This window comes from Trifolium pratense, linkage group LG7 (genome assembly GCF_020283565.1).
Source record: "Trifolium pratense cultivar HEN17-A07 linkage group LG7, ARS_RC_1.1, whole genome shotgun sequence".
Classification (NCBI taxonomy): Eukaryota; Viridiplantae; Streptophyta; class Magnoliopsida; order Fabales; family Fabaceae; genus Trifolium; species Trifolium pratense.
The window spans coordinates 50772669-50800645 of NC_060065.1; the positions used below are offsets into that span (position 1 = coordinate 50772669).

Sequence of the window (27977 nt, forward strand, 5' to 3'; positions counted from 1 at the left end):
TATTTTTAAGGATGATAACCTAATTATCCATATTTGAGAGACACTATTAAGAATTGTAGCAGAAACTCAATACTTTAATTAAGCATGAAATTTATGATATAATAAATTGTTACAGTATGAGATGCTAAGAACTACCCTTACACATATATGTAAGATATTTTTATTTTGTCTTAGATTTGTTAGCATAGTAAAATTATAATCTATTGATTCTAGAAATTAGTATCTCATGCTTTGAAATTGGTTTTGAATATGATAACAATACAAATTCAATTTGAATCAACTAAATCTTCCTTCCAAAATTTAAAGAAATCTAAAACATTGAACATTGAACATATATACATTGATACAGATTGAACCTAACTCCACCTCAAAACCATGGTTTAAAGGGCAGGGTTGTTCAATCCTATATAAGCCCTCACACCGGGTTGATGACTTCCGATGTGGGACTCCAACCAAGTTGGGTTCATGATGCCCAACTTGTACATGAAAATTGGTAACAAATTCACCCCCTGAACAACCGGCATCTCGACGGTTCATTCTTCCCCTTTCTTTTATAGGGTTCATTCTTCCCGTTCAGTCCGGACGCCCCATGATCGAACCAGGCTCTTATACCAATTGATATGCATTAAACCTAACTCCACCTCAAAACCATGGCCATGGTTCAAAGGGGAGGATTGTTCAATCCTGTATAGCCCTCACACCAGGTTCATGACTTCCAATAGTTGGGTTCATGAAGCCCAACTTGCACATGGAAATCGGCAACATACGTCTTCTATCTATTGAACCTAGTTGTATTAGCAATTATTTTTTTTAAATCATGATATTGAAAGTAAGTTTAGCACTCCCCAGTTTTCAACAAATCCACCAATGTATACCTAAGACTGTGTTCACTGAACTTTCTATTCATCAACCAAGAGAAAACTAAACAAACCCATTATAGAAGACTGTCTAAAGAGAAAAGGTGGAATTTATAGAAACATGGAAGTACTGTTATGAGTTCTTGGGTGCTGTTATTAGGCCGGTTTCCTTTGTTCCAGCTTATGTTGGTTGGAAGTATCATCTCTAATGCAGCTCCAATAAAATATCTTCTTGCAAGGTTCTGATACGTGTCGCAAAGAAAGCACCTAATATGCATAAGAGCTGAAAATTTGACCTAATGAATCCTTTTGTCACGTTTTCTCCATAAATATCCATCATCAGCTTGGCAATACAGTGAAGCATTTAATCTGCACAGCTCACAACATTTATATCATGGTGTAAGTGCATCGTTGTTAAACTCATTCTATTTAGTTTAATTTCAAATAAAAATGTGTTATTATTATTATTATTATTATTATTATTATTATTATTATTATTTATTATTATTTTTCTTTCATAATGCTGTGATTTCTTTGGCTGTTTTTACTTGAAATGGCAAAGGATAAGGAGCAAAGATTGGTGTTGGAGATAACAAAAGCTGAATTCCGTCTAATTCATCAGTTAGCTGTATTAAGAGTTTATTTTAGCTGTATTAAGAGTTTAGTTTAGTTTTGCTTATCTTATGAAAAAGAGATCAAATTTAATGCAGCTACAGTGATGTTCATGTACTTGCATAACCATTTAATAATCAATAATGATAGTGATATCTCCTGCAACGGATAATGTCCATGCTTATTTGTTTACATTTTTTCTAGCTGATTTTTCTTTTCCACTTTATCAGGGTTTTACACTTGAAGATGCAACAGGATTGACAGTTAAAGGAGACCTTGATATTCATCCAGTTTTTGCTACATCTCTTCCTACTTCACATCCAATCCAAGTTTATCACCTCAAAGAGTACTGGAAATGTCAGAGACCTGAGACCCGGAAAGCCAGTGCTCTTGCTAAACATGCTATGAGTTCTTTCTACTTCAAATCACTTTGCAGAACGAATGGCAGTTCGAAAAACATGGGTGCAAGAGGCTACAATCAAGTTTAGTAGTACGATTCTTTGTTGTGTTGGTAACTGGTAAGGGTGCTGCCTGTATTTCATCTGCCATAGGAACATACCAGTCTAGAGAAACATGGCCTTTACTTTAGTCTTGCTTGAAGAAAAGTGAACTGTTGTCAGAACTTCATTGAGAAGAAAAACATAACCTTCCTGAGGTTGTATTGTGGAAGTTTTGGGGTAAAACTGCGAATAAGTCCCAAGGGACACTGTCCAAATTTTGTTTAAGATTTAAGTGTGGCTTTTGTGACTACTCTTAATTTAATAAGGTAGAAGCCATGCCAATATAATTTGACTACTCTTTTGAGAGATAGGATTGGTTTCTTTTTGAGTCGTTTTGACAATCAACATGCTTTTATACCATTTGTGTTTGACACGACTTCCTAGCACCAGAGGTTGTGGAATTCTACAAAAGTTCAAAGGGTCGTGCATATCAATGTTGTATCTCTTAGGTCTATGGATGTATTTTTTAGGAGGATTGATTTTGTCATCCAGAGAGGGTCATGCATATCAATGTTGTATCTCTTAAGTCTATAGATGTATTTTTTAAGAGAATTGTTGTCGCTTTCCTTTCATTCATATGTAAGTATCTTGAATATAAATAAATTTCTTTCTATTAGTTCTTGATAAAATTAATTGGATAGATGTGAGATCGTTAAATAGAGAAGCCAGTGAGACAAAAGAGAACTTCAGCTTTTGAAAATTTTCATGTTATAACAAAGAATGTTAATAAAGATACATTGGCTGTCTAGCTATGATTTATCACCAATGATGATTGTTGAAATAAAATAGAAAGACTATTGGTATTGGACCAAGGTTCCATATAGGCATTGCATGCATTTAGCTGAGTAGAAGCAAGCTATGTGAATGAATCATGCATTTAGACTAGTTATCACCTAGCTATTTTGGTTTTCATTAAGCTCTTCCTTTTTGAACAAGTTATCAATAAGACTGATTTTCATGTATATTTTGATTACCATGAGTCTGGTGTCTTCATTGGGACGTTTCCCTTAAGATATAAATAGGAACCTTTATTGTTTCTGCAAACTACATCCTATATTTGAAATCCTCTTGGACAAGGCCGGCTCAACCATTAGACCAGTAAAGCCTTACACATAGAGTGACAAATTTTATAATGTTGGGAGTGAAAATATCATCATATATTTTTAGAATATTAAACATACTAAGGGATAATTGTAATTTATTAAGAACAACAGTACTTTGAATTCAGTGGCGGATCCACTGGCTGGGCACTTGCTCGAACTCTGGTAAAAAAAAATTAGTATTTTAGTGGTTAGTTTAGGGCACAAAACTGAGATTTTTAGGGGTTAATTTAGGACAAAAATAAGTTTTTTTTTTTTTTTTTAAACTGAGATTTTTCGGTGCAAAACTGAGATATTATCCCGACTTTATAAATTTTCTGGCTCCGCCATTGTTTGAATTGTTTTATATTAAATTTGTCTTTATTCATTATGGACAAGTATATATGCGAAAGTATTCTCACGAGTTGCTATCTCACGACTTTGTTATAGATATCACCATTATAAAGGTGAAATTTTAACCACTAGATTATTTGGGAAAAAAAAATATCACCTTTATATATATGTCAGGTAGCAAGGAATAGAGAATTTAGGTTGAATGTTATAAGACTTCCATACGCCACTACTTGGCAGATATATTTGGTGCAGTTGGTAGATGCAAATATAACTTAATCTAATTAACAATTAAACATACTTGAATTAATTAACACAGATGCAGGCAGACGCATACTAATGATACAAATACTATTCAGTTATGAGTAAATTTCAATTTAAGCTTAGTTAGTTTCAATTATTTTTTGTTATCTTGGTGAATTTTCTTTATCAATTGTTGTGTATTGCATTAGAATTTAAAGTGTATATATACATAGCTTTTTGTGGCAGGAGATGAAAAAACTAATGTATTTGAGCCAACAAAATTTGCAAGTAGTAGTTGATAAGGGGACAGACTTGGATCGGCTGCTCTAATAAAAGTACACGGTTTGTCGCTGTTTTAAATTTTGGTCGTTGATCTATAATTTGTACACAATTTAAAATTTCAATCGTTCATTTTAAATTAGACGGTCCTAATTAATTACCGTGTTAATGCAGTTACTACGTGGAATCCTATTCCCATAAGGACTATACAGTTTGTAGCCGTAACTAAGCTCCGCTTTAGCGCTCGACATTTAACTTAAAACATGTTCATCATGTGGCAGAGCGAAGCGCACCTACGTGGCCTAGCATCACTTTAGATACTCCAAACACAATTAAAAGATACAACTAGCTTTAGTTAAAGATAGAAAAATGTTTTTTTTTTTACGGTAATATAGTAAAAGTGAATTTTTCGATACACATAAAATGATTTTGGAATTTGTGTAATTCATTATTTCAAAATTTAGTTTTTTTAACCGTAAAAATATTTCAAACACAGTTGGAAGAACTAAGAAGCATACCGATACAAAACTTAGGTGCATGCAGTTTCACATAAAATTCACATTTTGTAGATATAACAAACTTTAAAAAAATTGTGACTTTGAGAAATCCTTGGTAGATACGAGTATTTTTTGTGAAGAATCACACGAAAAACATCTGAGCAAATGCAGCTAATTTTATACCCTTACAAGGAGGAATTAATCCTTGCAAATTTGTAAGAATCTGGTAAGCTAAGCAGGAAAGAAAAGTGAAAAAATGAAAGAAAATAAGAAATAAGGATAAATTAGAAACTTATTAGCGAATTGTTATATATAAACTTCCAAGACTCAACACATAATTGAATTGCTATGAAGTTTATCTATAATTATATTCTATTATTTCAAGAACTACCCTTACATGCACATATATGTAAGATATTTTATTGTCATAGGTTTTCTAGCATAGTAAAATACTAAAATTATAATCTATTGGTTCTAGAAATTTGTTTCTCGTGCTTTATAATTATAGTTTTGAGTATAAATCAACTAAATCTTCCAAAAGTTAAAGAAATCTAAAACATTGAACATCTTCTATCTACTAATTAAATCTAGTTGTACATATAAACAACTTTTTTTGAATCATGCATGATATTAAAAGAAGATTTAGTAATTAACAATTCCACCATACATTAGATGGTGTACACCAAATTCTCTAGCTAGCTATCAACTAAGAGAAAAGTAAACACCTATTACATAATCTAAAGAGAAAATTAATAAACCAATCTATTACATAGGATAATCTAAAGAAACATGGAAGTAATGTTATGAGTTCTTGAACACTTGATGAGGGTGCTATTATTAGGCAAGTTTCCGTTATCCCAACTTATGTTTGCCGGAAGTACCATCTCTACTGAGGCTCCAATCAAATATCTTCTGGTAAGATTTTGACATGTATTGCAAAGAAAACACCTAATGTGCCTAAGAGCTAAAAAATTTGCTTCATGAACCTTTTTGTCGCATTTTCTGCATAAATATGCATCATCGGCTTGACAATATAACGAAGCTTGTAATCCACATAGCTCACAACATTTAGAATCTCTTGTTTTTGAAGGTGAAACACTCTCTTTCGATGGTGGAAAGAAATTGTGTTCTTTTGGTTCTACTCCTTTGCACATATTGATGAGAATTTGAGAAGCTCTATTATTTGATAAATTAATGAAGCTTTGATAGTTTCTTGAATTCTTTGGTGTATCTAATTGGTAGATGAATAAAGGCCTTTTATAACAATAACAAATAGTTTGATTAATGTTCCTTAGACAAATTCTTGTGGACAAGGACATGGATGACCACACCACACCTAGAAGTAATCACGTGTCTTTATTTTACCCATGATTTGTCTCTTTCAATAGTGCCATAAGGTTAATTTAGTCATTGAAAAAAGAAAAAAAAAAAAGAATAAGTGACTCCACTAGTTTTGTTTTGACAAAATAAAAGGTTTGATTTGAATTTGATTATTATTATTTGTTTTTTTCAAATTTCATTATAGATGCTTGAAGGGTTATTATGAGCCATAATTTATGAGTTGTTGAGTGGTTATTAGGAAGACAAATTGAGGTTCATAAGATGAAAGGTTTATTGTATGGTGTAGAATTATTACCTTTAAATTTGTGACCCACCTAAGCCCATTTGGTTGCACATAAGGCCACTTGAAAAATGGAAATATATTATTGACTTATTGATATTGGTTGGAAAGTTCTACAAATTTTATACCATAATTTTGTCTTGGACGGTTGGACCCATAAACTAATAATAATAGTGTACAATTTATAGCCATAAGATGTCTTTGTCCACAAAATTGTTTATGAGGTTGACAGTTAAATACACATGTGTGGTTGAAATATGAAGAGCATCATATATCCCATTACATGCATGCCACGAATTCATATGATTTGATTCCAAATATACTACACAATTGGTTTGTGGCCAAAGGAAAAACTATGATTGAGTTTTGGGTTGTGACTTTAAAAATATCTTCAAGTGCATGAATTGTATGTATGTGGTTGATCTGATGTAAACTTGTTGGGCCTAAATTGTGCTAATTTGTAAGTCAATAACATGTTCTTTTTAACAAAAAAATTGGTTGTAAAATTATTAAACAAAAATATTAAAAATGACTACAATAAATTAAAATGAAACAAGTATTATTATATGTTAAAAAATTTCACATTTATTGCGAGATAACTTGACCGTGTGTTTAAAAGTGAGGAAAATCCTCACCATATAAGTCGGTTTTGGTAGGTTGAGTTAAGCTCAATCTAAGATGGTATCAAAGTCTTCTCTACGATCCAGGGCCGTCTGTTACCAGAGCCTCTCCATGATCTGCTGACCGCCATCAGTTGCGAGATGGTCTGAATGTGTATTTATAAGTGAGGACAAATCAATTTTATAAGGTTGAGTTAGGCTAATCTAAGATGATTATTATTATTATTATTATTATTATTATTATTATTATTATTATTATTATTATTATGTAGTAATAATTTGCAAATGGATAAATATGGTTGTGTTGTGCAAAGTAACAAAATAGCAAATAATGAATAAAATAAGCTTCAAGGTGCTTAGGTCTGTTTACTTTGAGGAAATGTATCCTCTTCTCATTTTTAGATGTAATATGAGTAAAAGTAGCCTTCTATAAACCATCATATGTTCATTTTTCAACCACATATGTTGCTAGTGAATATGTCTCGTGTTTTGGAAATAATGAAACAACTTTTAAATTATTTTATCTATTTCTTTCTTCTTCTTTTTTGTACAATTATAACGTTTTTAAATTTTAGATCATCTAAATTTTTTGTTTGAATTGAATAATGCTAGCAACACACTCTTTAATAAACACACTTCAACACACTCTCTTTAATTGGTTGAAATTCACATGGGTCCCATAAAAAATGTGGACCCATATAATTTTTATGGGACCCATATAAATTTTAACCAATAGAAGAGAGTGTGTTAGATATGTTTGTTAAAGAGTGTGTTGCTAGCACTATATCTCTGTAAATTTAAAAACAATTATTTTTAGTTATAACTGTTATATGTGACCTTGTGGAAAAATAATATTATACGGGTCCAATAAAATCACGTCATGCTAGTTTCAAAAAATGTTATACGGGTTCAATAAAACCACGTCAAAAAATCTAATTAGAAATTCAATTCATGTCAAAAAATCTAATTAGAAATTCAATTCATATCAATAAATCAATCCAAAATGAGGGTTGCAAAAAAAAAATGCAGTACCACAGAATCACAAATAGACTAGAACCTTAGCTATGAAAGTCGAGTCTAACTGAAGAAGTTAATCTTCCATAACTTAAAGTATTAGGATTCGAATTTCAGCTGAAAGAAGTGTCCACTATTACTAGTATTGCGTCAAATAGAATAACTTTTTGTGGAGAAAGGCAAGAACATAAACTTAAACTCTTTAAAATTACATAAATCCCTCGATCAATAAATAATAACTTCAAAAAAATTGTTAAACTTTCTTGGTTAGCAGTTTGAATTGCAGTCACTAATGTTTCATGGTTTGTTTGCAGTCTTGGGACTGTTTTCATTGATATGTTTCATTTTTTTTTTGAGTTTTTTTTGCCGTCTTACGAATTTTTCGCACATCCTATTTTGACTCATCCACTACTTAAGTAACGAATGACTAAAAATGAGAAATTTTATGAAAAAATATGGTCCGCTGCTTAGGTACCGAATGCTGTTTGAGAAAATAGTAGGACGATAAATTTTTTATTTTTTTAAAATGAGGAATGAGAGAAGAATTTATGTATTCTCAACGGTTGTTTCAAGGGGCAGTATTCATGGGCTTTTGTTGGAAGTTGTCACTTGGCAGCAGACCATTCAACTCTCATATGTTGGCATGCATATATAATGACCATTCATTTTCCTTCCTTTCTTTTACATGACAAGGACCAAAATTGAACCAAAATTTGTATTTGCTTGGACAAGAAGCTTTAAGGGCGGGTGTAGTAGACCCATAAATAATCTATTTTATTTTAATTATTAGATGAAAAAACTGACGTGACAGCTTAGTCACATAAGTGATTTGCCCCATTAGCGTTGACTTGGTTAAAATTGACCTTTTGCGAAAGGGGATAAGGATAGAGGGTAAGAACTAAGAAGTGCTGTTTTGAAATATAAGGGGTCAAAATCGTAACTTTCTAAAATTTAGGAGGTCAAAAGTGCAATTTAGTCTATAGAAAATTTTAGTGATGATTAAATCAAAAGAATTACAAAACGCCTATAATTTAAGAAAACTATAGTTCACATATTAATTAATAAAACACTTGTACCATAACTCTTAAATTTGTGACTTTAGCAATCAAATTTTAAATTAAACAAATCAATACAAATTTTTTACCAAAAGAAAAACAATACAAATTTTACTCCACAATATTGACATGTACAAAACATGTACATGTGCCAATTCAAACAATACTTAAATTTATTTATCCTTAGGTTAATTAAGTTTACTCCTCAACAAACGGGTAAATTTCATATCGAATGTTACAACTTCCACCAACAACTCTGCCTCCTTTTTTTCCATTTGGTATTAGTTCACTAATTGCATCATCAAGGCATTTCTTACAATCAACACTAGAAAGGTCTCTAGTGCATTGACTTAACCCATAAACTCTATGTGATTCTCCAATCTTCAATTCTCCACTAGCATAAAATTTATGATCCATAGAAGCTTCATTAGCAAGTAAGCTCAATAAGTCCTTACTCATGTTGTTGAATTTGGTAGGATTAGCAACATTTTCTACATTTAATAAAGAGAACTTGTTTGCATTATCAATTTTGCCAAAGAAATTAGTGTTCAAGTACTTGATCATGCAATTGTCGTACCATACAATAGCACCCTTATTATATGGACAAAGATTGAGAACTTCTTTACTTGCTTGTGAAACACAAGTTTTACATTCTAAGTTTGATACATCGCCCCGACAAAGAGCTAGTCCATACACTTTTTGGTTTTGGTATTTGGCCGGTCCCACTGATCCAATGCCGAAACCTGTTGAAGTCGTCTTATAGATAAGCGAGCTCATGAGTGTTTTCAAGTTTGATTTATATGTGCTTTGGGCAGTGAAATTACTCGAGTTTGAACAAAAATGAAAAAGTGGGTCGATTCCAAAAGATGTTTGCATAAGGAAAGCAAATGTAATTGAGAAGAGAATAAGGTTTGAGGAAGCCATTTTTTGGATGGTCATAAAGAACAATTATATATTTTTGAAGGTTTGATATGAGATTGTGGGGAATGAGAGTATTTATAGAAAAATTCGTTCGTTTTGTCTTTAAGAAAAAGTTAAGGTTACTATAAATAGATTATAAATAAATAAAAAAAGATTAAGGTTGACATTTTCTATTGACCAATTAGGAAGCACCATGTCAATATTGAACTGTGCCTTTTCAATTTTGCTATGAGAGTTTGGTATAAATAAATCCGTAGGATCGGTGTGATAATTTGTTATGCCAAAGCACCCTTTTCATTTGCTCTTCAATTTCCAGTCTTTGGCAAATCAAGGGAAAGGGTGAAAAGATTTATTAATATATTTTGCAGTTCAACAAAAAAAAATTGGATCGACTTATTTGAACTTATTTACGGACAAAATTTTTGTAAGACTATTTAAAAGAACTTATGAAAATCATGCCTCCAAAAAAATCTAAAGAGAACAAAGCGAAAAAAAAAATTCATCTAAAGCGCTTTGGAGTGAGTTTTTTTCTTGAGCTTCGACGAAGTTTAGATAGGTTCTGAATAACTTCCTCCTCCATCTCTGCATAAAAACCCAACTACTTAACAAGCTTCCAAATTTTCCTAGCTTCTTAACGATCCTCATCCGAGTTATCTTCTGAGCTTAAACCAACGATATCATTTTTGTTATGTTTTGTTTTTGTTCTTTTCGATCCCACTTATGAAAATAGCTTGTAGCCTATAATTTAAGAAAAAGTCAGTTGACTTATTAATTTATAAAACACTTGTACCAGACTCTTTAATTTGTGACTTATCAAGCTTGAAACAATGACATTATCAATTAAACAAATCGATGCAAATTTTATTCCACAATATTGACATGTACAAATATGTACATGTGCCAATTCAAATAATACTTAAATTTATTTATCTAGCTTAATTAAGTTTACACCTTAACAAACGGGTAAACTTCATATCGAATGTTACAACTTCCACCAACAACTCTGCCTCCTTTTTTTCCATCACAACAATATGGAAGTTCACTAATTGCATCATCAAGACATTTCTTACAATCCACACTAGAAAGGTCTCTAGTGCATTGAGTTAACCCATAAATTTTCTCTGATTCTCCAATCTTCAATTCTCCATTAGCATAAAATTTATGATCCATAGAAGCTTCATAAGCAAGTATGCTCAATAAGCTCTTAGTCATGTTGTTGAATTTGATAGGATCATCAACATTTTGTACATTTAATAAAGAGAACTTGCTTGTATTATCAATCTTACCAAAGAAATCAATGTTTAAGTATTTGACCATGCAATTGTCGTACCATATGGTCGCGCCTTTATTGTATGGGCAGCGACGTTGGATTTCTTTACTTGCTTGTGAAACACAAGTTTTACATTCTAAGTTTGATACATCGCCACGACAAAGAGCTAGTCCATATACTTGTTGGTTTTGGTATTGGGCCAGGCCCACTAACTCATTGTCGAAACCCGTTGAAGGCGTCTCATAGATAAGTGAGTTGATGAGTGTTTTTAAGCTTGATTTATATGGACTTTGGGCAGTGAAATTACCGGAGTTTGAACAAAAATGAAAAAGTGGGTCCGTTCCAAAAGATGTTTGCATAAGGAAAGCAAAAGTAAATGTGAAGAGAATAAGGTTTGAGGAATGCATATTTTGGATGAAGGTCATAAAGAACATTAATATATTTTTGATGGTTTAATTGATATGAGATTGTGGGAGTAAGAGTATTTATAGAGAAAAATCTGGTATTGTCTTTAAGAAAAGATGAAGGTTATTATCAACCAAATTTTTTTTATTAAAGATGAAATTTTCTATTGACCAGTTAGGAAGCACCATGTCCACATTTTACTGTGCCATATTCAGTATATGTTTGGTTGAGCTTTTAGACACCCAAAAGCACGTTGGTAGTATTTAAACGTGAGTTAGACTTGTTAGAAAGTTGTTTGGCATTTTTATGTATAATCAATTATAGCATCTAGACGCGAGTTTAGTTGAAGTAAGAATTCTTAGCTTCTGCATTTGCTAAAATTGCTTTTCAAATTACATGTTTCTTAATTTTGTGTCTTTCCAATAATGTCCCTTGCTTTGTGTTATTATTTATTATTATATATCCTTGTCAAATTGATAAATATACACAAAAGTATTTCTTATACAGAAACAAGCTTATATTAGTATTATTTTATTTTTATTATAGTTACCAATCATGCCTATATTATTTGTTTTCCACTCACAAAACCATGGTTATATTATTTTTCAAATATTTGCTATTATATATTTTATTAAATTGTAAGTTCATAATATAATTTGACAGAAAATAGTTTCTAAATATAATATGCATTTTATTTTTTATAATTTTTTAATTATTTATTTATAATTTTTTAAATGTGGTTTTTTTTTCCAACTATTGTTTATTGTTAGTTAAATTTAAAACCCATTTTGGTAATTAGTCACTCCAAAATCAATTTTGATTTAAACTATCCAAACAATATAACTTAGTGAAAATCACTTTTACTAAATGTATCCAAACATAAATCAATTCAGTTCAACTCACTTTTAACAAAAATCAATTCTCTCAAACTCAATTCTGTCAAACTCAATTCTCTTCGCCGCCAAACCAAACACACACTCAGTCTCTAAAGAAAGACAAATTCAAGCATAGCTTTCTTCCTCTTGATAATTTTAAAAGTATAGTTTCTTCTTTCTGGACATTTTAAATGATTTGCTAGTTTATAATTTTCTTTTAAGTGGTCATTTTCCTGAATTAAATATTCTAATCAGTTTGAATTTTTTTTAATATCTATTTTCTTTATAATCATATTAACTTTTTTCCTTGAGCTTCATTGTAACTTTGTTAGGTTGTGGATTGCTTCTTCATCCATCTTTCCATAAAAGTCCAACTTTTTACCAATTTCCCATATTTTTCTTCCTTTTAGATTCTTACGAAAACTTAAATTCACGGTTGTTTGTGTTTTATTCTGTTTAGTTTTGGATTTCACTTTTTTTCTCAATACATGGAGAATTTCTTTTGTCACCCTATTCATTTTCTCGTGTGCCCGACGAATTTATCAAAATATTCATATCCGCTACTTAGGTAGCAGATACTCTCCAAAGACACCCTATCAAGTTTTTTTTTTTATAACGTCTTCTACTTAAGTAGCAGAAGAGTAAAAATAGAAATGCGTAGGACGCACGTGAAGTAGATAGAACGGCAAAAGAAAATCTTTAATACATGACCCAATTGGGCCTCCACTTAAGCCTGCTGACCTATCACTTTGGCCCAAATAGAAGGTCTCTGGGACAAAACCTGAACTTGCCTACCATATTTTTCTTAGAATTTCTTTTTCCACTCTATACATTTTCACACGCGCTCTACGGATTTATCAAAATGCATTCATCCGCTAGGTAGGTAGTGATACACCCTTAAAACACCTTACCGAAAAACTTTTTATAACGTCCACTACTTAAGTAGCAGACGAGATTTACAAAATTTCTAAAAAATTCTCATTTTTATAACGTCTGTTACTTAAGTAACGGAAGGATAAAACTAAAAATGTGTAGGGCAGGCGAGAAGTAGGTAAGACGAAAAAAAAATACTCTTTTTTGGTACATAATTGCCTACAATTATAATGTTCCTACAATTATTATTTTTTTGGTTAGAATGTCTTAGAATTTCTAATTACCTCATCCGAAAACACTCTAAATTTATTTTAAAATATCCTATTAATCTTTTATATCTATCTTTTCTTTTAAAATTAGTTCTTTAAGTTAAAAAAAAATTAGTATCATTACTATGTTTTCAAATTTTCCTTTAACTCTGTTAGACAGATCTTATATTGCAGCACAAATCATTTGTTATGTCCAAAAAGAAAGAAATCATATTTCGAAAATTATTAAATGAAAGATATAACCATGCTTGAATTTGTCACAGTCTTTTGTTTTTTGTTTTTGTTTTTTTGCTTTTGACACATTCATGAATTTGTCACTCTTACCAAATTAGAAACCAAATCTATGACAAAATGGTGAAGGCACAGTCCAATGTTGACAAGGTACTGCTTAACTGGCCAATATAAATTGATCAATAGAAAATATCAACATTCTTAATCTTAATTTCCTCTATAAATACTCTAATAACTCCCATAATCTCATATCAAACCATCACAAAATATACTAATTAACATTCATCCAAAAAAACATGTCTTCCTCTAATCTCTTCACAACTATTCTCATCTCATTAACCTTGGCTCTAATTACTCAAACATCTTTTGCACTCAATGACCCTCTTTCCCACATTTGTTCAAACTCCGAGAATTTCACAGCCTATAGCCCATATGAATCAAACTTGAAAACACTCATCAACTCGCTTATATACAAAACCCCTTCAACCGGTTTTGGTATTGGATCAGTGGGCCTGGTCCAAAACCAACAAGCATATGGGCTCGTTCTTTGTCGTGGCGATGTATCAACCTCAGAGTGTAAAACTTGTGTCTCAGACGCAACCAAAGAAATCCAAAGTCGTTGTCCATACAATAAAGGCGCGATCATATGGTACGATAATTGCATGTTCAAGTACTTGGACAACGATTTCATTGGCAAAATTGATAATACAAACAAGTTCACTTTATTGAATGTACAAAGTGTTAATGATCCTATCAAATTCAACAACATAACTAAGGACTTATTGAGCTTACTTGCTAATGAAGCTTCTATGGATAAGAAATTTTATGCTAGTGGAGACTTGAAGATTGGAGAATCAGAGAGAGTTTATGGGTTAACTCAATGCACTAGAGACCTTTCTAGTGTTGATTGTAAGAAGTGTCTTGATGATGCAATTAGTGAACTAATACCATATGGGAAAAAAGGAGGCAGAATTCTTAGTGGAAGTTGTAACATTCAATATGAAGTTTACAAATTTGTTAAGGAGTAAAAAACTTAATTAGATGTTAAGCTAGGATTAAATAAATTCAGTATATTGTTTAAATAAATACTTGTACATGTTTGTATTGCACACACCAATATTGTCGAATAAAATTTGAATCGGTTTGTTTAATTTAAGGCACAAGTTTATTGCTCAACTCATTTTTATATTACTGTATCCAAACATAATTCACTTTACAATCAAAAATAGAATCGATAAGTTCCTCTGCTGATTTCTAGTATATATAAAACTTGGAATGACTTCTAGCAATGCTCTTCAAGAATCTGCTTAACCATATTGAAACATATTTAATATATACATCTGTTTTGTTAATGCATATATATCAATTCTTCATAATTGCACTCTCTAATTGCAATTTCCATTAGGTGACCAGAGTTAGAGTTCAACACATCACAACATTGCCTTCTTGGATTCTGCAACTGAAGACAAAAGTATAGTTTATAAAATTAGCATAATATTCATTACCAAAGTAAAAACATTATCCTTCTGTCAAAAAAAAAGTAAAAACAGTCTCCTAAATGTAAAAAATCATATCCGATGAAATATCAACATGATTTTAAATTGCGGTCCACAACTGCAATTGTAGCCATAATATAAAAGATTTTGAAGTCTCAGCAACCGCATTTTTTTCATATATTTTACTACAATATAAAAGTTCGCAGCATAACCACAACTGCGACAACAATTTAAAACCATGAATATCGGTGTCTAAAAAAAAACACGTTACCTGTTTGCTGTCAAGGTCTAACTTATTTGTAACAACTTTGATCACTTCCAGATTCTTCGATGATGTCTTATCATTTGAACAATTATGAAAAGATTTCGTATAGCTGCTAACAATGCCATCTTTACCAGAAGATACATTGTCTAGATAGAAAATTTTAGGTCTTTTACAAGGGTCATGATGAATTTCTCTTGTACTAAAAGTATATACTCCGGCCAAAACATGATTTTCCTTCCATGGCTTGAATGTTTCTTGCACTCGAAGAACATCCGGTAAAAGCACGTTGTTTTGGAATACTTGAACAGCATAGCCCCATGAAACTGAAATTGTCCGCGAAAACTGTCTTTCGTAGCAAACTGTTTGTTGAAGAATCCTTTGAGAATCAACATTTGCAGCTTTAAATAAATGTTGCAGTGATTTTGATGTTGTCATGTTAGGAAAGATTGCATCAGTGATATCTGGATGATGTAAGGATAACAATGGACTTAATGGATGTGCTGCCAATAGACCAAAGATGTTTCCCCTCATATCAACCTAATCCAATTTCATAATCACATTAATAGAGGATTAATTAGGAGCAAAGAAAATAAAATCAGTAAATTAGTAGCCGCCGACTTGGATTCCCTGATTGGTCAGGGAATCCTAAATTCAGGCAGTCAAACAAATCTAAAAACATCGAAATAAGATTAAATAAATGATTGACAATTAAAAAAAAAAAAAAAATCAATATTTGGACCTTCGAACTTTTTTAAGGTCTGAGATCACCAGTGCAGTCACTTTTGACAATTGCAAATCCATTTCCCTAAAAATTATGAAGGTCGGATTTATTGAAATTAACAAAATCCAAAATGGCGTCGAAAATTGAAAATTCTATATGACATCAATCTTAGGAAACAATTTGTATGAACTAAGTTCAAAGCTGGCAGCACAATTGGTGAACTGAGGAACACCGAAAAAGTACTAACTAAGAGGTCCTGTTCAAATAAGATCGTACTACTGTGTCCTTGATTTCTAAGGAGACATAACATAAACTTGGATGATGTCGCACAACTATGCGATCAGAGCGTGATTAACGGCTAGGATGATATTTATGACAGATTATGCTTATGATTTTGGGGACTAATTAGTCTCGGAAATCACCAATTTAGTCCCTAACAATTTAGTTCCTAAATCACCAATTAAGGAAATCAAAGTATTTTGTTACCTGATGAAAACCTGGTTCATATGTTAATCCAACACCAAGTTCTGATATGCAAGAGAACACTCTAGCATCACTTCCATAAAGATGAGAATATCTTTCAATACATGAATCAAAAACCTTAGCTAAAACATTTGCTAAAGAAGCACTTAAAACAAAACCGCCTCCACCAAAAGCCATTCCAAAACCAAAAGTTTGCGACCCTTCATAATTCTCAGAATAAGCACCAACATAGTACCAAAGCCTATGATCATATTTAGAAAGTGTCTTAACAAGATTCTCAGGAAAGAAAATTGTGTCATCATCACCAAACACATACCACCTAACATTAGAATGATTCAATTCAACAGTTTCTTTCACAACTCGCGCCACGCGAATCGCTGATCTTAAACCGCCGTGTCTATATGTGTAGTTAAACTTTGAAGTATCTTGAGAGACACAAAGTGGAGGAACATTAATGTTGTTGTCATTTTCTTCATGTGGAAGATTATCTACAAAAACACAACCTTTGAATTTTTGGTTCCACCAAAGTTTGGCATAATTTTGTCTCTTAGGCCATGAATTTTCACTTGAAGCAATTCCAAATACAAGATGGTTAACATTGGTTGGATAAGATTTTGTAGCTTGTGGTGAAAAGGAACCAATGTCTAGTGTTACTATCTTTGATGTGGTAAAGAATAATATGGAAATAAATATGAAGAGAGAAATTGCACATAATGAAGATGAGAGTAAAATTAAGTTGGTTTTGATTAATGATTTCATGATTAACAAAGTGGGTCAATGAAGTTTATGCAATGTTGCATATACAAGGTTGAATTATAAATGTATATATATAAATATGTATATAATAATTATTAATTATTAAGTGTAAAGTGACATAGCACAAACTGCGGCTAAAGAAAAGCTAAGATAGTGGAAATGAACTTGAAACTTTATGTGAGAAAATGGCACTGCATAGGTATTGAAGTCAACTCATCTACATTGGGAAATGCCACCATAGGCATCCTTAATTCTTACTCTTCCTCATTTGCTCATGTACTTGGGTTAGAAATTTTATCATTTAAAATGTTTTTTAAAATGTTTATCTTCCTTTAAAATATTTTTTTATCATTTAAAAATGAAGTACATTTTGTGTTGGATTATGAGGGGCAGTTCGGGAGATCATCTATATTGAGCTTAAGATCAACTATATAAGTGAGTTGGAGTGAGTTGGACAACACACTTTTATCCAAAATCTTATGGTATTAGATTTATGAGTCTTCATACTTATAAAGTGTCCAACCTCCACTTTTCTAAGCAATGTGAAACTTAACTCACCTCACACTTGTCATAACAATCTCCCTTTCAAGTGTGAGTCATCCAATTCTTTATGCTCCCCCTCGAGCGGAAGCTAAGCTTTTCAACCACAGGCACTTGTATCGTCATTGATGTGCTCAATGGGACTCATCATCCGACCACTCTTTGTTAGAAAGACTTTCGATACAAGGAGTCGATCGAACCATCAACTTAATGTCTCAACACAAACCTCTGCAATGATTATTAAGATGGAAATTTTCTCCTCTGCAACCCACCTTTCCTCCTCTGCTCTGAGAACCGTGTGAACAGAGAGTGGGCAGAAGGGAAACCTTCAAGACTCCGAAAGTGTGCTAACATAATACTTACATACTAACGAAATCTTTGTATTGCCAACTTTATTAATTCCTTGTTAGTTAGATTTGAACTGAAGCTTATTGTTAAATTCTTGCAAAGTAATTAGAACATTTTTCTTGTTCGATAATCTCCACTCTTTCTTAGAAAATAACGAGAACTAATTCAGTCGGTCACATTTTCAATTTCCGATTAACACTTTCTTTTTTATTCTTCTCAATAGAAAAAGTTTTATTTTTACCAACCATGTGTGAATCCAATAGTCTTATTAATCAGAAGAATAAATCTTTTATTATTAATCCTTTTGCACATCATTTTTCAAGAATAAAAAACGATCATTTTCAATCAAGTTTGAATTTGTTTTATTATTAGAATCTTCTACTTCATTTGTTTGCTTATTATTTTTTTTTTGGTTTATCAGGCGAAGTTTAGTTTGAATATTATAAAAGGAGTGACTAATCCACCATTGTAAATTACAAATTTAAAGCCAAATCTAGAAATGGACAACTTTACCTTCGGAAAATGTCAAGCCTTAATAATAGTCAAAGAATAATGTCACCTTCATGATGCTGCCCAACTTGCAAATAATAGTCAAAGAATAATGTCACCTTCACAAACTTATCCTCATAGACAAAGGAAATTATCTACACAATTTTCTCTATAAATAATCTAACTCTCACTCTCCACAATCCCAAATATCTCTTAATTAATCACCTTAATCCAAAATGGCTTCCTCAAGACACTTTCCAATTATTCTCTTCTCATTTACCTTAGTTTTTCTCATCCAAACATCTTTTGGAGCCGATCCACTTTTCCATTTTTGTTCAAACTCGGGTAACTTCACGGCCAATAGCACATATGAATCAAAGTTAAAAACACTCGTAAATTCACTTATTTACAAAACACCATCAACAGGTTTTGGCACTGGATCAGTGGGACTGGTCCAGTACCAAAACGAACAAGCATATGGACTTGCTCTTTGCCGTGGTGATGTCTCAACTTCAGAGTGCAAAACTTGTGTCTCCGAAGCATCCCAAGAAATCCAAAGTCGATGCCCATTCAACAAAGGCGCAATCATATGGTACGACTATTGCTTATTTAAATACTCGGATTCAGATTTCATTGGTAAGATTGACAACTCCAATAAATTCTATATGTGGAATTTGAATGTTGTTAATGACACTACCACTTTTAATTACAAGACTAAAGATTTATTGAGCCAACTTGCACACAAAGCTACTATGAATCCTAAATTGTATGCAACGGGAGAGGCAAAGCTTGAGAATTCAAAGACACTTTATGGTTTAACTCAATGCACTAGAGACCTTTCTAGTGATGATTGCAAGAATTGTCTTGATGTTGCAATTAATGAACTTCCAAATTGTTGTGATGGAAAAGAAGGAGGTAGAGTTGTTGGGGGAAGCTGCAACTTTAGATATGAGATATACCCGTTTGTCAAAGAGTAATTAATTAATCCTAGAATCTTATATATTTGTTGATCTCCTTGGTAATAAAGATATATAAACCTTATAGCACTACTAGCGTGCATGAATAAATAAACTTTGTTATTTTCTTTCACATTGATCTAGATTAATTTACACTTCTATCTCTGCTCTTTTTTATCGTGAAAATTTAATTATGTGATGCAGTCGCAAACGGTCAAGTTAGGAAAAGAACAGGAGAAATCTGTTCTGATACCAACTGACGCAGTCGGAAGCGGTCACGTTAGGAAAAGAACTGGAGAAATCAGGCTCTGATACCAACTGACGCAGTACGGAAGCGGGAAGGAATAGCAAGCGTTAATCCTGTTAGATAAAAGCTCTGGAATTCACCAGATTTCCGGAATCCACCAGAAAGAATAATTTGCAATTCACCAAACTTGAGAAAATTCTCTATATTTTATTGAATGAAAAAGTTTTGTTTTCAAGCCTACAATAGTTTAGCTTAAATAGTAGTAAAAAATAAAAATAACAAATCTATCTAAAATATAATAAAACTAAATTTAATTAAAATAATAAATAAATCCTTCTACACATTATGGTATTTTTTAGGCTTAATTAGTAAAATGGTCCCTTAAAGACATTTTTGGTTTTACATAGGTCCCTTAAAGAAAAAAAAAGGTCTGAATAGGTCCCTTAAAGACATCTCTGTTAATCAGTTTGGTCCTATTTAGACCTCTTTTTAGGGACCAAACTGATTAACGGAGATGTCTTTAAGGGACCTATTCAGACTTTTTTTTCTTTAAGGGACCTATTTGAACCTTTTTTTCTTTAAGGGACAAATCTAAAACCAAAAATGTTTTTAAGGGACCATTTTACTAATTAAGCCTATTTTTTAAAAGTGGTATGAGATAAATTATGAATAATAGAAATAATTGATTGCGGAAATGGTGTCACCACGGTGAAGAAAAATCTTAACCCACTATCTATTATATAATTGCTACACACATGTGTCAAAAAAAAAATTGCTACACACAAATGTGTGGCGCACTAATCAACTTGCAATATAGTGGAAATTAGATACTTCCTCCGGACATAATTATAAGAAAAAAAAACTTTTTAGATTCATTAAAAATATAATGTATCCAGTTTATATTATTGACCAGATATATTACTTTTTCAATGAACCTAAAAAATGATTTTTTGCTTATAATTGTGTCTAGAGGGAATAATATATAGCATAGTGATTTTGAGACAATAATAGTGCAAATTCGAAGGTTTACATGCACTACAACAAATTTAATGGAAATAACAAGTTGATTAATGAGCACTATTGGGGATTTGATTAATGAGCACTATTGGGGATTTGATGTGATTGTCAATTGAGCTAGGTAAATGGGCTAGGCTATGGTCCCGTTTGGGCTAAATTTTTTTTTTTTTTTACAATTATATTTGGTGTTTTCTGTTCATTTTTGTACGCGCTGCTCATTTCTATTTTTATCCTTTTACTTTTTAAGTAGTGAATATTATAAAAATGAAAAATTTATGGAAAAGAAAAATATCACCCGCTATTTAATTAGTTGACATCCCTTATACATGAAATTTTCAAGATTTTACGCGTCTATTCTTTATATTTTTTTATAAAAAAGTTATTTCATATTATTTCTTTTAATAAATTAAAAGAGTAATTTTGACATTTAATAACGTAAATATTCATGTTAGAGATTTTAATTTAACAAAAAACACAATTTTAGCTTCTTTAAAATTATCATTCTTCCTTAAAAAATTAGGAAGGAAACATGAGGGAGGGGGTGGAGTGTATTTATGTTTCCTCCTTCTTTTTTTCCTTTTACCCCTCAAAATCCACCCCCACCCCACCACCCATGTTTCTTCTTTATACTTCTTTTACCCCTCAAAAATGAACTTCCTTTTATTGGGTTTGAATTCTAAATTCTTTATTTCTCCACACTTATAATGTGTAGGTTTAACCACAAAATTACCGAAAGAAAAAAATAACAATTCCTCTCATTTTTTATAATGTTCCTTTTATTCTATATTATACTAGATTTCTACTTGAAAGCACCAAAAGAGTTAAATATTCTGGCACGTTGGGTTAGTTGCATACATGAATTAGGTGTGCACCACAAGGGAAACCTCAAAGTGATTGCTATGCACATCTCTCAAATATTCAACAAATCATAAGAATTTTTTTTATTGCCACCTGTCCTGTGCTGCCAGATTTTGATTATGAATTTTTTGGTCTAATGATATACGTTACACATTTTTAAATTATATTATAAATATAATTCAGTTGATAAGGATTCAACTCAGATCTCACAAGAATTTAATTTTCAATCTCATGACTGATGTAAAAACTTTGACGTACGTAAATATATTTGTCAATATTGTATCAACTTTGAAACTTTCTTTAACTTTACTTAAAAATGAACTCCCTAAACCTTTTCACCTTAAAAAAATGTATTCAAATTATAAAATGTGGACATGGCCAAATTTGAGTAGTTGTGAATCCAACAACTATCACCTGAAAAATTCTACACCTGTGAGGAATCAACCACAACTACCCCAAATGCCTCTCCCTCTTTCTCTCTTTGCCTATAAAATTAGGTAATGATAAAGAAACAGTTGCAAGAGTCAAGACAGACAAAGAAAAAGTGCATGCATTTCAACTTATATATATAATCCTTCTTATTTACTTAACCATACCAACTCCAACATTGCATGATTAAACCATAACCAAACCAAATCTTTTTTTTTTTATTTATTGAACCAAACCAAATCTTTATTCCACATTCCTTTATTTTTGTCAATATAAATAGATATCTAACTCAAGTCAATTATCAAAATCAATCATATCTATCTAATAAACTTTGATCATCTTTTGCATTTCATATTCATCATATTTAGAAAACATGGGTGTACTTGAAATTATTCTAAGAGTGTCTTTTGTGGCTATGTTTATCAAATTGGCCATGGCTACAAATCACATTGTTGGAGGACCAAATGGTGGATGGGATACAAGCTCAGACCTTCAAACATGGGCATCATCCCAACAATTTTCAGTTGGAGACAATCTCAGTAAGTCACTAGATCAATTTCTAACTAACAAATTTACATTACCTGTAAAGCCCGTTTGAATTGACTTAAGCCGTTTTCCGCTTAATTTCATAAGCTTTTTAAGATAGCCTATGAAAATAGCTTATAACAGATATGAAAACAGTTTGACTTTATTTTATCTTTTGTTATAAAAATAACTTATACATGAGTAGTATTTATACAATAAATGTTTATGCTATAAGCAAGCACTTAATTAAGTTGTTTATCAAAACATGGCCTAGGTTGAAACATAGCGCACTTGTGATCAATTTCTAAGGATCTGATTGGATAAACTAATTTGAGCTTATCTAATAATATAAGCACGCGTGAGACTATTTCCAGCTTATATTCATACGCTCGCCAAGATATGAAAATAATTTGACTTTATTTCAATTTTTGTTATAGAAATAGCGTATGCATAAGCGCTTATATAATAAACGCTTATGCTATAAACTGTTGACCGAAACATGACCGAAGTAACACATTACATTACCTTTAAGTTGAAAAATATAGTGCATCATTTTATATGAAAGTTGTTCTAATTTGATGACAATGATATATGCAGTTTTCAATTATCCACCAAACCATGATGTGGTTGAAGTTACAAAACCAGATTATGATTCTTGCCAGCAAATAAATCCAATTCAATCTTACAATGATGGTGCCACAACAATCACTCTCACATCACAAGGCAAAAGATACTTCATTTGTGGTACAATAGGACATTGCAACCAAGGAATGAAAGTTGAAATAGACACACTTGCCACTCAAATCTCTCCTGCCTCTCCAGCTCCAGCAGCAGAATCTCCTTCAATATCAGATTCTCCAATCATTTCCATCATTCCCTCTGCAGCTCCTGAAGAATCTATTTCTTCACCTGCAGAATCTCCTGACACAAAAAGTCCATTGTTTGAACCAAATATGGAAAGTCCTACGTTCTCTCCGGTGATTCCTTCAACTGAATTTCTAGCTCCCTCCTCTCCTCTAGCACAACATTCGCAGGATGTTTCTGCTTCGTCAGCCGAGAAAGGAAATCTACAAGCCTTCATTTCAATAGTGTTGAGTTTTGTAGTGGTATTTATTGCCTTCTTCTAAGGATGAGAAAAATCTCGCTCGACTCAAACCTATTGAGCATATTTCGCGTGCAAATTTGTTTTTTCGTGTGTCTCTCTTTGTATCTGTGGTGTGATTATTATTGTTTACAATTTCAGTGTTATTCCAATCTTCTTTTTAAACTCACTTTTATTTATTTTCAAACATGAGACATACATTCCAATCATCACATAAAGCATTTTCTGAATTTAGTTTAAGATTGTATTGTAGCAGCACAAATTTATCATATCAATCAGTTCCAAGCACACTTTAAGTCTTGTGAATTTAAAAAACAAACAATAGGGACAAAGAAAAGCACACATACAATAACCACTAATGTCATTTGAACAACAATTCGTGACACATAAATTCGTCAACTTTTTAGAGGGTCAACATAGTTCACACATGGTTAATCACATTCAACATCATGATTAATGAAGTTCAATGAATGGTTCACGAGTTGCGACACCTGATATATCTATTAACTAAATCTAATACTTCATTAACCACGTGTGTGAACCGTACCATTTAAAAAGTTGTCGAATTTTTGTGTCACAAATTGATGTTAGAATAACATTTTTGTACAATAAAGAAGTGGATGCTGCTGCTAACCACTTTAAGCAACCGGAGGTCGAAGCAGATGATCCTGTGATGTATCAACTGTAGCAGGTGACATAAACTGCCACATTGAAATTCCAGGATAACCAATGAAAGGCATCAGCTTGTGGTTAGCACTAGCAGTTTGTCCTTTAACAGCCATGGCATTAGAGAGGAAGCTGGACTGTACACTTGTTAATTTCACTTGCTGTTCCAACTTTTCTTTGTCTAGCTTCAGCTTATTTTTCTCATCGCGAAGCTCATTCTTCTCAGCCTGCAAAGAAAACATAAATTCAGATCGACATTTCATACTTGCTCGCATGAATTACCACTTACCATGAGAAATACAAAGTATAGCAACCTAAGTTTACGAAATAACTTGTTTCGGACTGGACCAGGGCCCATCCGAACTAGACCTTTGCGCCATAGGCAAAACGTAGATAACTGAATTGTGTTTATTAAGATGATAAATACTATAATAAGATAAGAAAAATCACCTTAAGTTCTTTAACTTTTTCGCGCAATTCATCATTCCTTTCCTTCAGCCTCTCAGCTTCATTTCTTAATTGTGTAACCACACGAACCGCATCATTTAATAAGGTAACTTTGTCTGTTTTGGGCAGTGTATCAGGCTCTAAGACAGAACTCAATTCCAGAAACCTTTAAATCATGTCAAAGTTGAAAACATGAGATTTTATTTTAGAAGCTTAAACTCAATCAGAAACTTGCAAAATAGTAATATATACTTGTCATTCAGTTTATCCCTGCGCAATTTCTCGCGACATGCCTTGGAGCCAGATGCATATGATTCTGTCCTTAACCTAAAGTAACAGTGGCATATTAGTGAAAAATAATGAAAAGAGAGACTTTGACACCACATATTCACTTAATTTTTTATATAAATAGTATCTGTCACCTATCTTATATATCATTTATTTGGCTTATTTCTAATCGATGCGATACTAACCACTTACGGTTGAATTCCAACAATATATAATATATCTTTTACAAAGGCAAAGAAGAAATATTACCGCTTTGAAGGGCCATTTTCCAGTACAGTTGAATCCAGTGAGTATTCCATTTCCAAGCTGCAAATATAAAGTAATAATCATGACAAAGGTGGGAATAATCAATCATTAAGTCTATGTTTGGCTTTTAAGCTTTTGCCTCTACATGTGATTTTCAGCCTCAAATTTATTGTTCAACATTAAAAACTTAAATCACTTTATTCAACTCATTTTTAGTCATGATCAATATTACAAAATCAATTCATTCAAAATTAACTTTTACATAGACACGGAAAGAGATATTACCGCTTATTTGAAGGACCACTTTCCAGTACAGTTGAGTCCAGTGAGTATTCCATTTCCAAGCTGCAAATATAAAGTAATAATCACTTCAAAGCTGGGAATAATCAATCTTGTCGAGCCAAAATTGATTCAAAAAGTGAAGAAAAAAAAATGATTTCGACATGTTTGTATATATCTTCAAGTACAATAAATTTTGTTAGCAAAATTGTTTCTAACTTGAAGTTAGAATTTAAATTTTTTGTCTTGGTAACCTCAACTTTATTATTCAACTCACTTTTACATAAATATATTTAAACATATATTGATCAATATTACAAAATGAATCAATTCAAAATCAGCTTTGCTTCAGTGATGATTGACGTTGAATTTGGGAGGGAGGATCATGGTTCGACCCCCCGCAATTGTGATGACCCCCCGCAATTGTGATTGAGAGGAGACTGGAACGACTTGATGCAAAACTAACCCCAAACCAGATTAGGCGGTCCAATGGGCCGGATACTGGTGGTAAAAACCAAAATAGATTTTTGTCACGCACTCACGCAGAACCAAACACATGCTCGTAGCTTCTTAATTAGTACACACAAGAAAGGTGACGAAGAATAGAAAGCTACCTGATATTGGATGAAGGAGGCTTGATGATATGAGTCTGAGGTTGAGACTGAGACTGAGGCATATTCCAGGTGAAAACAGAAGCAGCAGCGGAGTGATCAGAAGCCATGAAATCAGCTGCAGCAACAGAAATATCATAGCCATAATCATAAAGCCAACAAGAAGAACCACCTGTGGAATCCATGTCCATATTGTTGTGAGTGAAGAGTGTGTAACTATGCTACTGAATTATTATCATTTATCAGTATCAATTGATGTATAGTTAGGGATCTGGATTTGCTGCAGTGCATTTTGCACGCAGTTTTACGCGGTTTTGGATCTCGGCCGTTAGATTAAAATCAGACGGTCCAGATTATATATTACTAAAATCAACTGTTTGTAATCTGAACCATTCATTTATGATCGGACGGCTGAGATCCAAAACCGCGTGAAACTGCGTGAAACTTTTACAGCAGGATATCCTGTTCCGTATAGTTAGTAATAGTGATGAAATTGCGTAAGAATATAATAATAATACTATATCTTATGTAACATATATAACATAAAATAATGCAATATATATTCATTTGTTTATTTGTCACTAAGTTTGTAATTAAGAGTAAAGAGAAAGTCATTGAGAATTTGTGACGGAAGAAAGCAACAGAAAGATTGAAATTGAAAGTGTTGTAGCAAAATTGTGATGTATGCTATGGTTATTTGGCAGTTGCATTACGTTGAAACAGTGTAAGGGATCAAAGTATATATGTCATGTCTTTGGTTTGGTATAGTTCCTTTCACACATTTTATACCCGTTCAAAGAAATGTGTTATTGGAACACAGGTTTTTTTTCAGCACTTGGTTTGAAAGTTAGTTCTGGCATCAAGTGGTTCCAGACCCTCCGGATCGCAGATGCGGGAATCGAACCGTGGCCCTCCCTAACAACTTCAGCGACAATCACCACTGGACCAACTAACAATTGATTATTAGAGCACAATTTTGCCAACACTATAAACAACACTCATACTCCTCAACCAATGAAGGGACCTTTTAACATGGACAAAATTGTGAAAACTCACAAAATTTAATAGTACTAGCTAGGGATATGGGCTGATTGGGTTGGCTTTAATATAAACTAGATAGGTTATTCCGAATTGAGTCGAGTAAAATAATCACTCATTACAGTATTAGACTGGACTGGATAGGGTAAACCCATTAACTTTTGGGTAGGGTTGGGTGGATAATGAGTTATCTAATTTTTTAAAAAAAATTTAATATTAAGTTTGTCATTATATATTTTTAGAATAAAATATTTAAAAATTTGTTATATAATATTGTTAAAATATAAGTGAAACTATTCTGCAGTTTTTTGTAAAACTTATTAAATAAATAAATTTGATTATAATTATGAATAATAACTTATCCAATTTTTTATGTATCCATCATAAATAATGGTCCCGTGCATATTTTTTAATAAAAAATTAAAAATTTGATTAGGAATATTTTGGATAATTTAGTGAATTTGATCGTAACTAACATTATTATTATTATTATTATTATTATTATTATTATATCGTTTATGTTTTTTTATGAAAAATGTTGTTTATGTTTCTATTTCTATATTCTTATAATCTATTTTATTCTTATTTTTAAGCATAT

At 32.0% G+C, this 27977-nt stretch overlaps 6 protein-coding genes and 1 pseudogene across 7 annotated transcripts; 3 read left to right on the forward strand and 4 right to left on the reverse strand.

Moving 5' to 3' along the window:
* Positions 1-8920: 8920 nt before the first annotated feature.
* On the reverse strand, positions 8921-9652 carry LOC123899671 (cysteine-rich repeat secretory protein 38-like). Its single transcript, XM_045950879.1, has one exon. It carries the CDS (start codon positions 9650-9652, stop codon positions 8927-8929), a length of 726 nt encoding a protein of 241 aa, XP_045806835.1. The 3' UTR covers positions 8921-8926.
* Positions 9653-10584: 932 nt separating this feature from the next.
* On the reverse strand, positions 10585-11345 carry LOC123896582 (annotated as a pseudogene).
* Positions 11346-13842: 2497 nt separating this feature from the next.
* Positions 13843-14600, forward strand: LOC123899157 (cysteine-rich repeat secretory protein 38-like). The gene has a single exon (XM_045950222.1). The coding sequence runs from the start codon at positions 13869-13871 to the stop codon at positions 14598-14600; it is 732 nt and encodes a 243-aa protein (XP_045806178.1). The 5' UTR covers positions 13843-13868.
* A 56-nt stretch (positions 14601-14656) lies between these two features.
* Positions 14657-17314, reverse strand: LOC123898061. Of its 2 annotated transcripts, none has more exons than XM_045948911.1 (3): positions 16541-17314; positions 15340-15870; positions 14657-15025 (listed from the first exon to the last, which is right to left on the reverse strand). In XM_045948911.1, the coding sequence occupies exons 1-3, from the start codon at positions 17294-17296 to the stop codon at positions 14921-14923; spliced, it is 1392 nt and encodes a 463-aa protein (XP_045804867.1). In that variant the 5' UTR covers positions 17297-17314; the 3' UTR covers positions 14657-14920. The 2 variants fall into 2 exon arrangements, with proteins under 2 accessions (XP_045804867.1, XP_045804866.1); XM_045948910.1 differs by having other exon boundaries at positions 14659-15031.
* Positions 17315-18853: 1539 nt separating this feature from the next.
* Positions 18854-19759, forward strand: LOC123898054 (cysteine-rich repeat secretory protein 38-like). Its single transcript, XM_045948901.1, has 2 exons — positions 18854-19643; positions 19689-19759. Exons 1-2 carry the CDS (start codon positions 18907-18909, stop codon positions 19690-19692), a joined length of 741 nt encoding a protein of 246 aa, XP_045804857.1. The 5' UTR covers positions 18854-18906; the 3' UTR covers positions 19693-19759.
* A 2633-nt stretch (positions 19760-22392) lies between these two features.
* On the forward strand, positions 22393-23969 carry LOC123899324 (uclacyanin 1-like). Its single transcript, XM_045950431.1, has 2 exons — positions 22393-22716; positions 23300-23969. Exons 1-2 carry the CDS (start codon positions 22551-22553, stop codon positions 23827-23829), a joined length of 696 nt encoding a protein of 231 aa, XP_045806387.1. The 5' UTR covers positions 22393-22550; the 3' UTR covers positions 23830-23969.
* A 44-nt stretch (positions 23970-24013) lies between these two features.
* LOC123899323 (transcription factor bHLH115-like) lies at positions 24014-26608 on the reverse strand. Its single transcript, XM_045950430.1, has 6 exons — positions 26345-26608; positions 25737-25796; positions 25455-25511; positions 25170-25244; positions 24921-25083; positions 24014-24697 (listed from the first exon to the last, which is right to left on the reverse strand). The coding sequence occupies exons 1-6, from the start codon at positions 26530-26532 to the stop codon at positions 24443-24445; spliced, it is 798 nt and encodes a 265-aa protein (XP_045806386.1). The 5' UTR covers positions 26533-26608; the 3' UTR covers positions 24014-24442.
* Positions 26609-27977: the final 1369 nt, after the last annotated feature.

Excerpts from the sequence above, each read along its gene's own strand:
- LOC123899671 (XM_045950879.1), bottom strand. The coding sequence starts at position 9,652 with ATGGCTTCCTCAAACCTTATTCTCTTCTCAATTACATTTGCTTTCCTT.
- LOC123899157 (XM_045950222.1), top strand. The coding sequence starts at position 13,869 with ATGTCTTCCTCTAATCTCTTCACAACTATTCTCATCTCATTAACCTTG.
- LOC123898061 (XM_045948910.1), bottom strand. The coding sequence starts at position 17,296 with ATGAAATCATTAATCAAAACCAACTTAATTTTACTCTCATCTTCATTA. Across the intron at positions 15,871-16,540 it reads ATGAACCAGGTTTTCATCAG|GTTGATATGAGGGGAAACAT; the intron begins GTAACAAAATAC and ends AAATTGGATTAG. Across the intron at positions 15,032-15,339 it reads TAGACCTTGACAGCAAACAG|TTGCAGAATCCAAGAAGGCA; the intron begins GTAACGTGTTTT and ends TTTTGTCTTCAG.
- LOC123899323 (XM_045950430.1), bottom strand. The coding sequence starts at position 26,532 with ATGGACATGGATTCCACAGGTGGTTCTTCTTGTTGGCTTTATGATTAT. Across the intron at positions 25,245-25,454 it reads GAAAATGGCCCTTCAAAGCG|GTTAAGGACAGAATCATATG; the intron begins GTAATATTTCTT and ends CTGTTACTTTAG. Across the intron at positions 25,084-25,169 it reads AGGGATAAACTGAATGACAA|GTTTCTGGAATTGAGTTCTG; the intron begins GTATATATTACT and ends CATGATTTAAAG.
- LOC123898054 (XM_045948901.1), top strand. The coding sequence starts at position 18,907 with ATGGCTTCCTCAAGACACTTTCCAATTATTCTCTTCTCATTTACCTTA.
- LOC123899324 (XM_045950431.1), top strand. The coding sequence starts at position 22,551 with ATGGGTGTACTTGAAATTATTCTAAGAGTGTCTTTTGTGGCTATGTTT. Across the intron at positions 22,717-23,299 it reads TTCAGTTGGAGACAATCTCA|TTTTCAATTATCCACCAAAC; the intron begins GTAAGTCACTAG and ends TGATATATGCAG.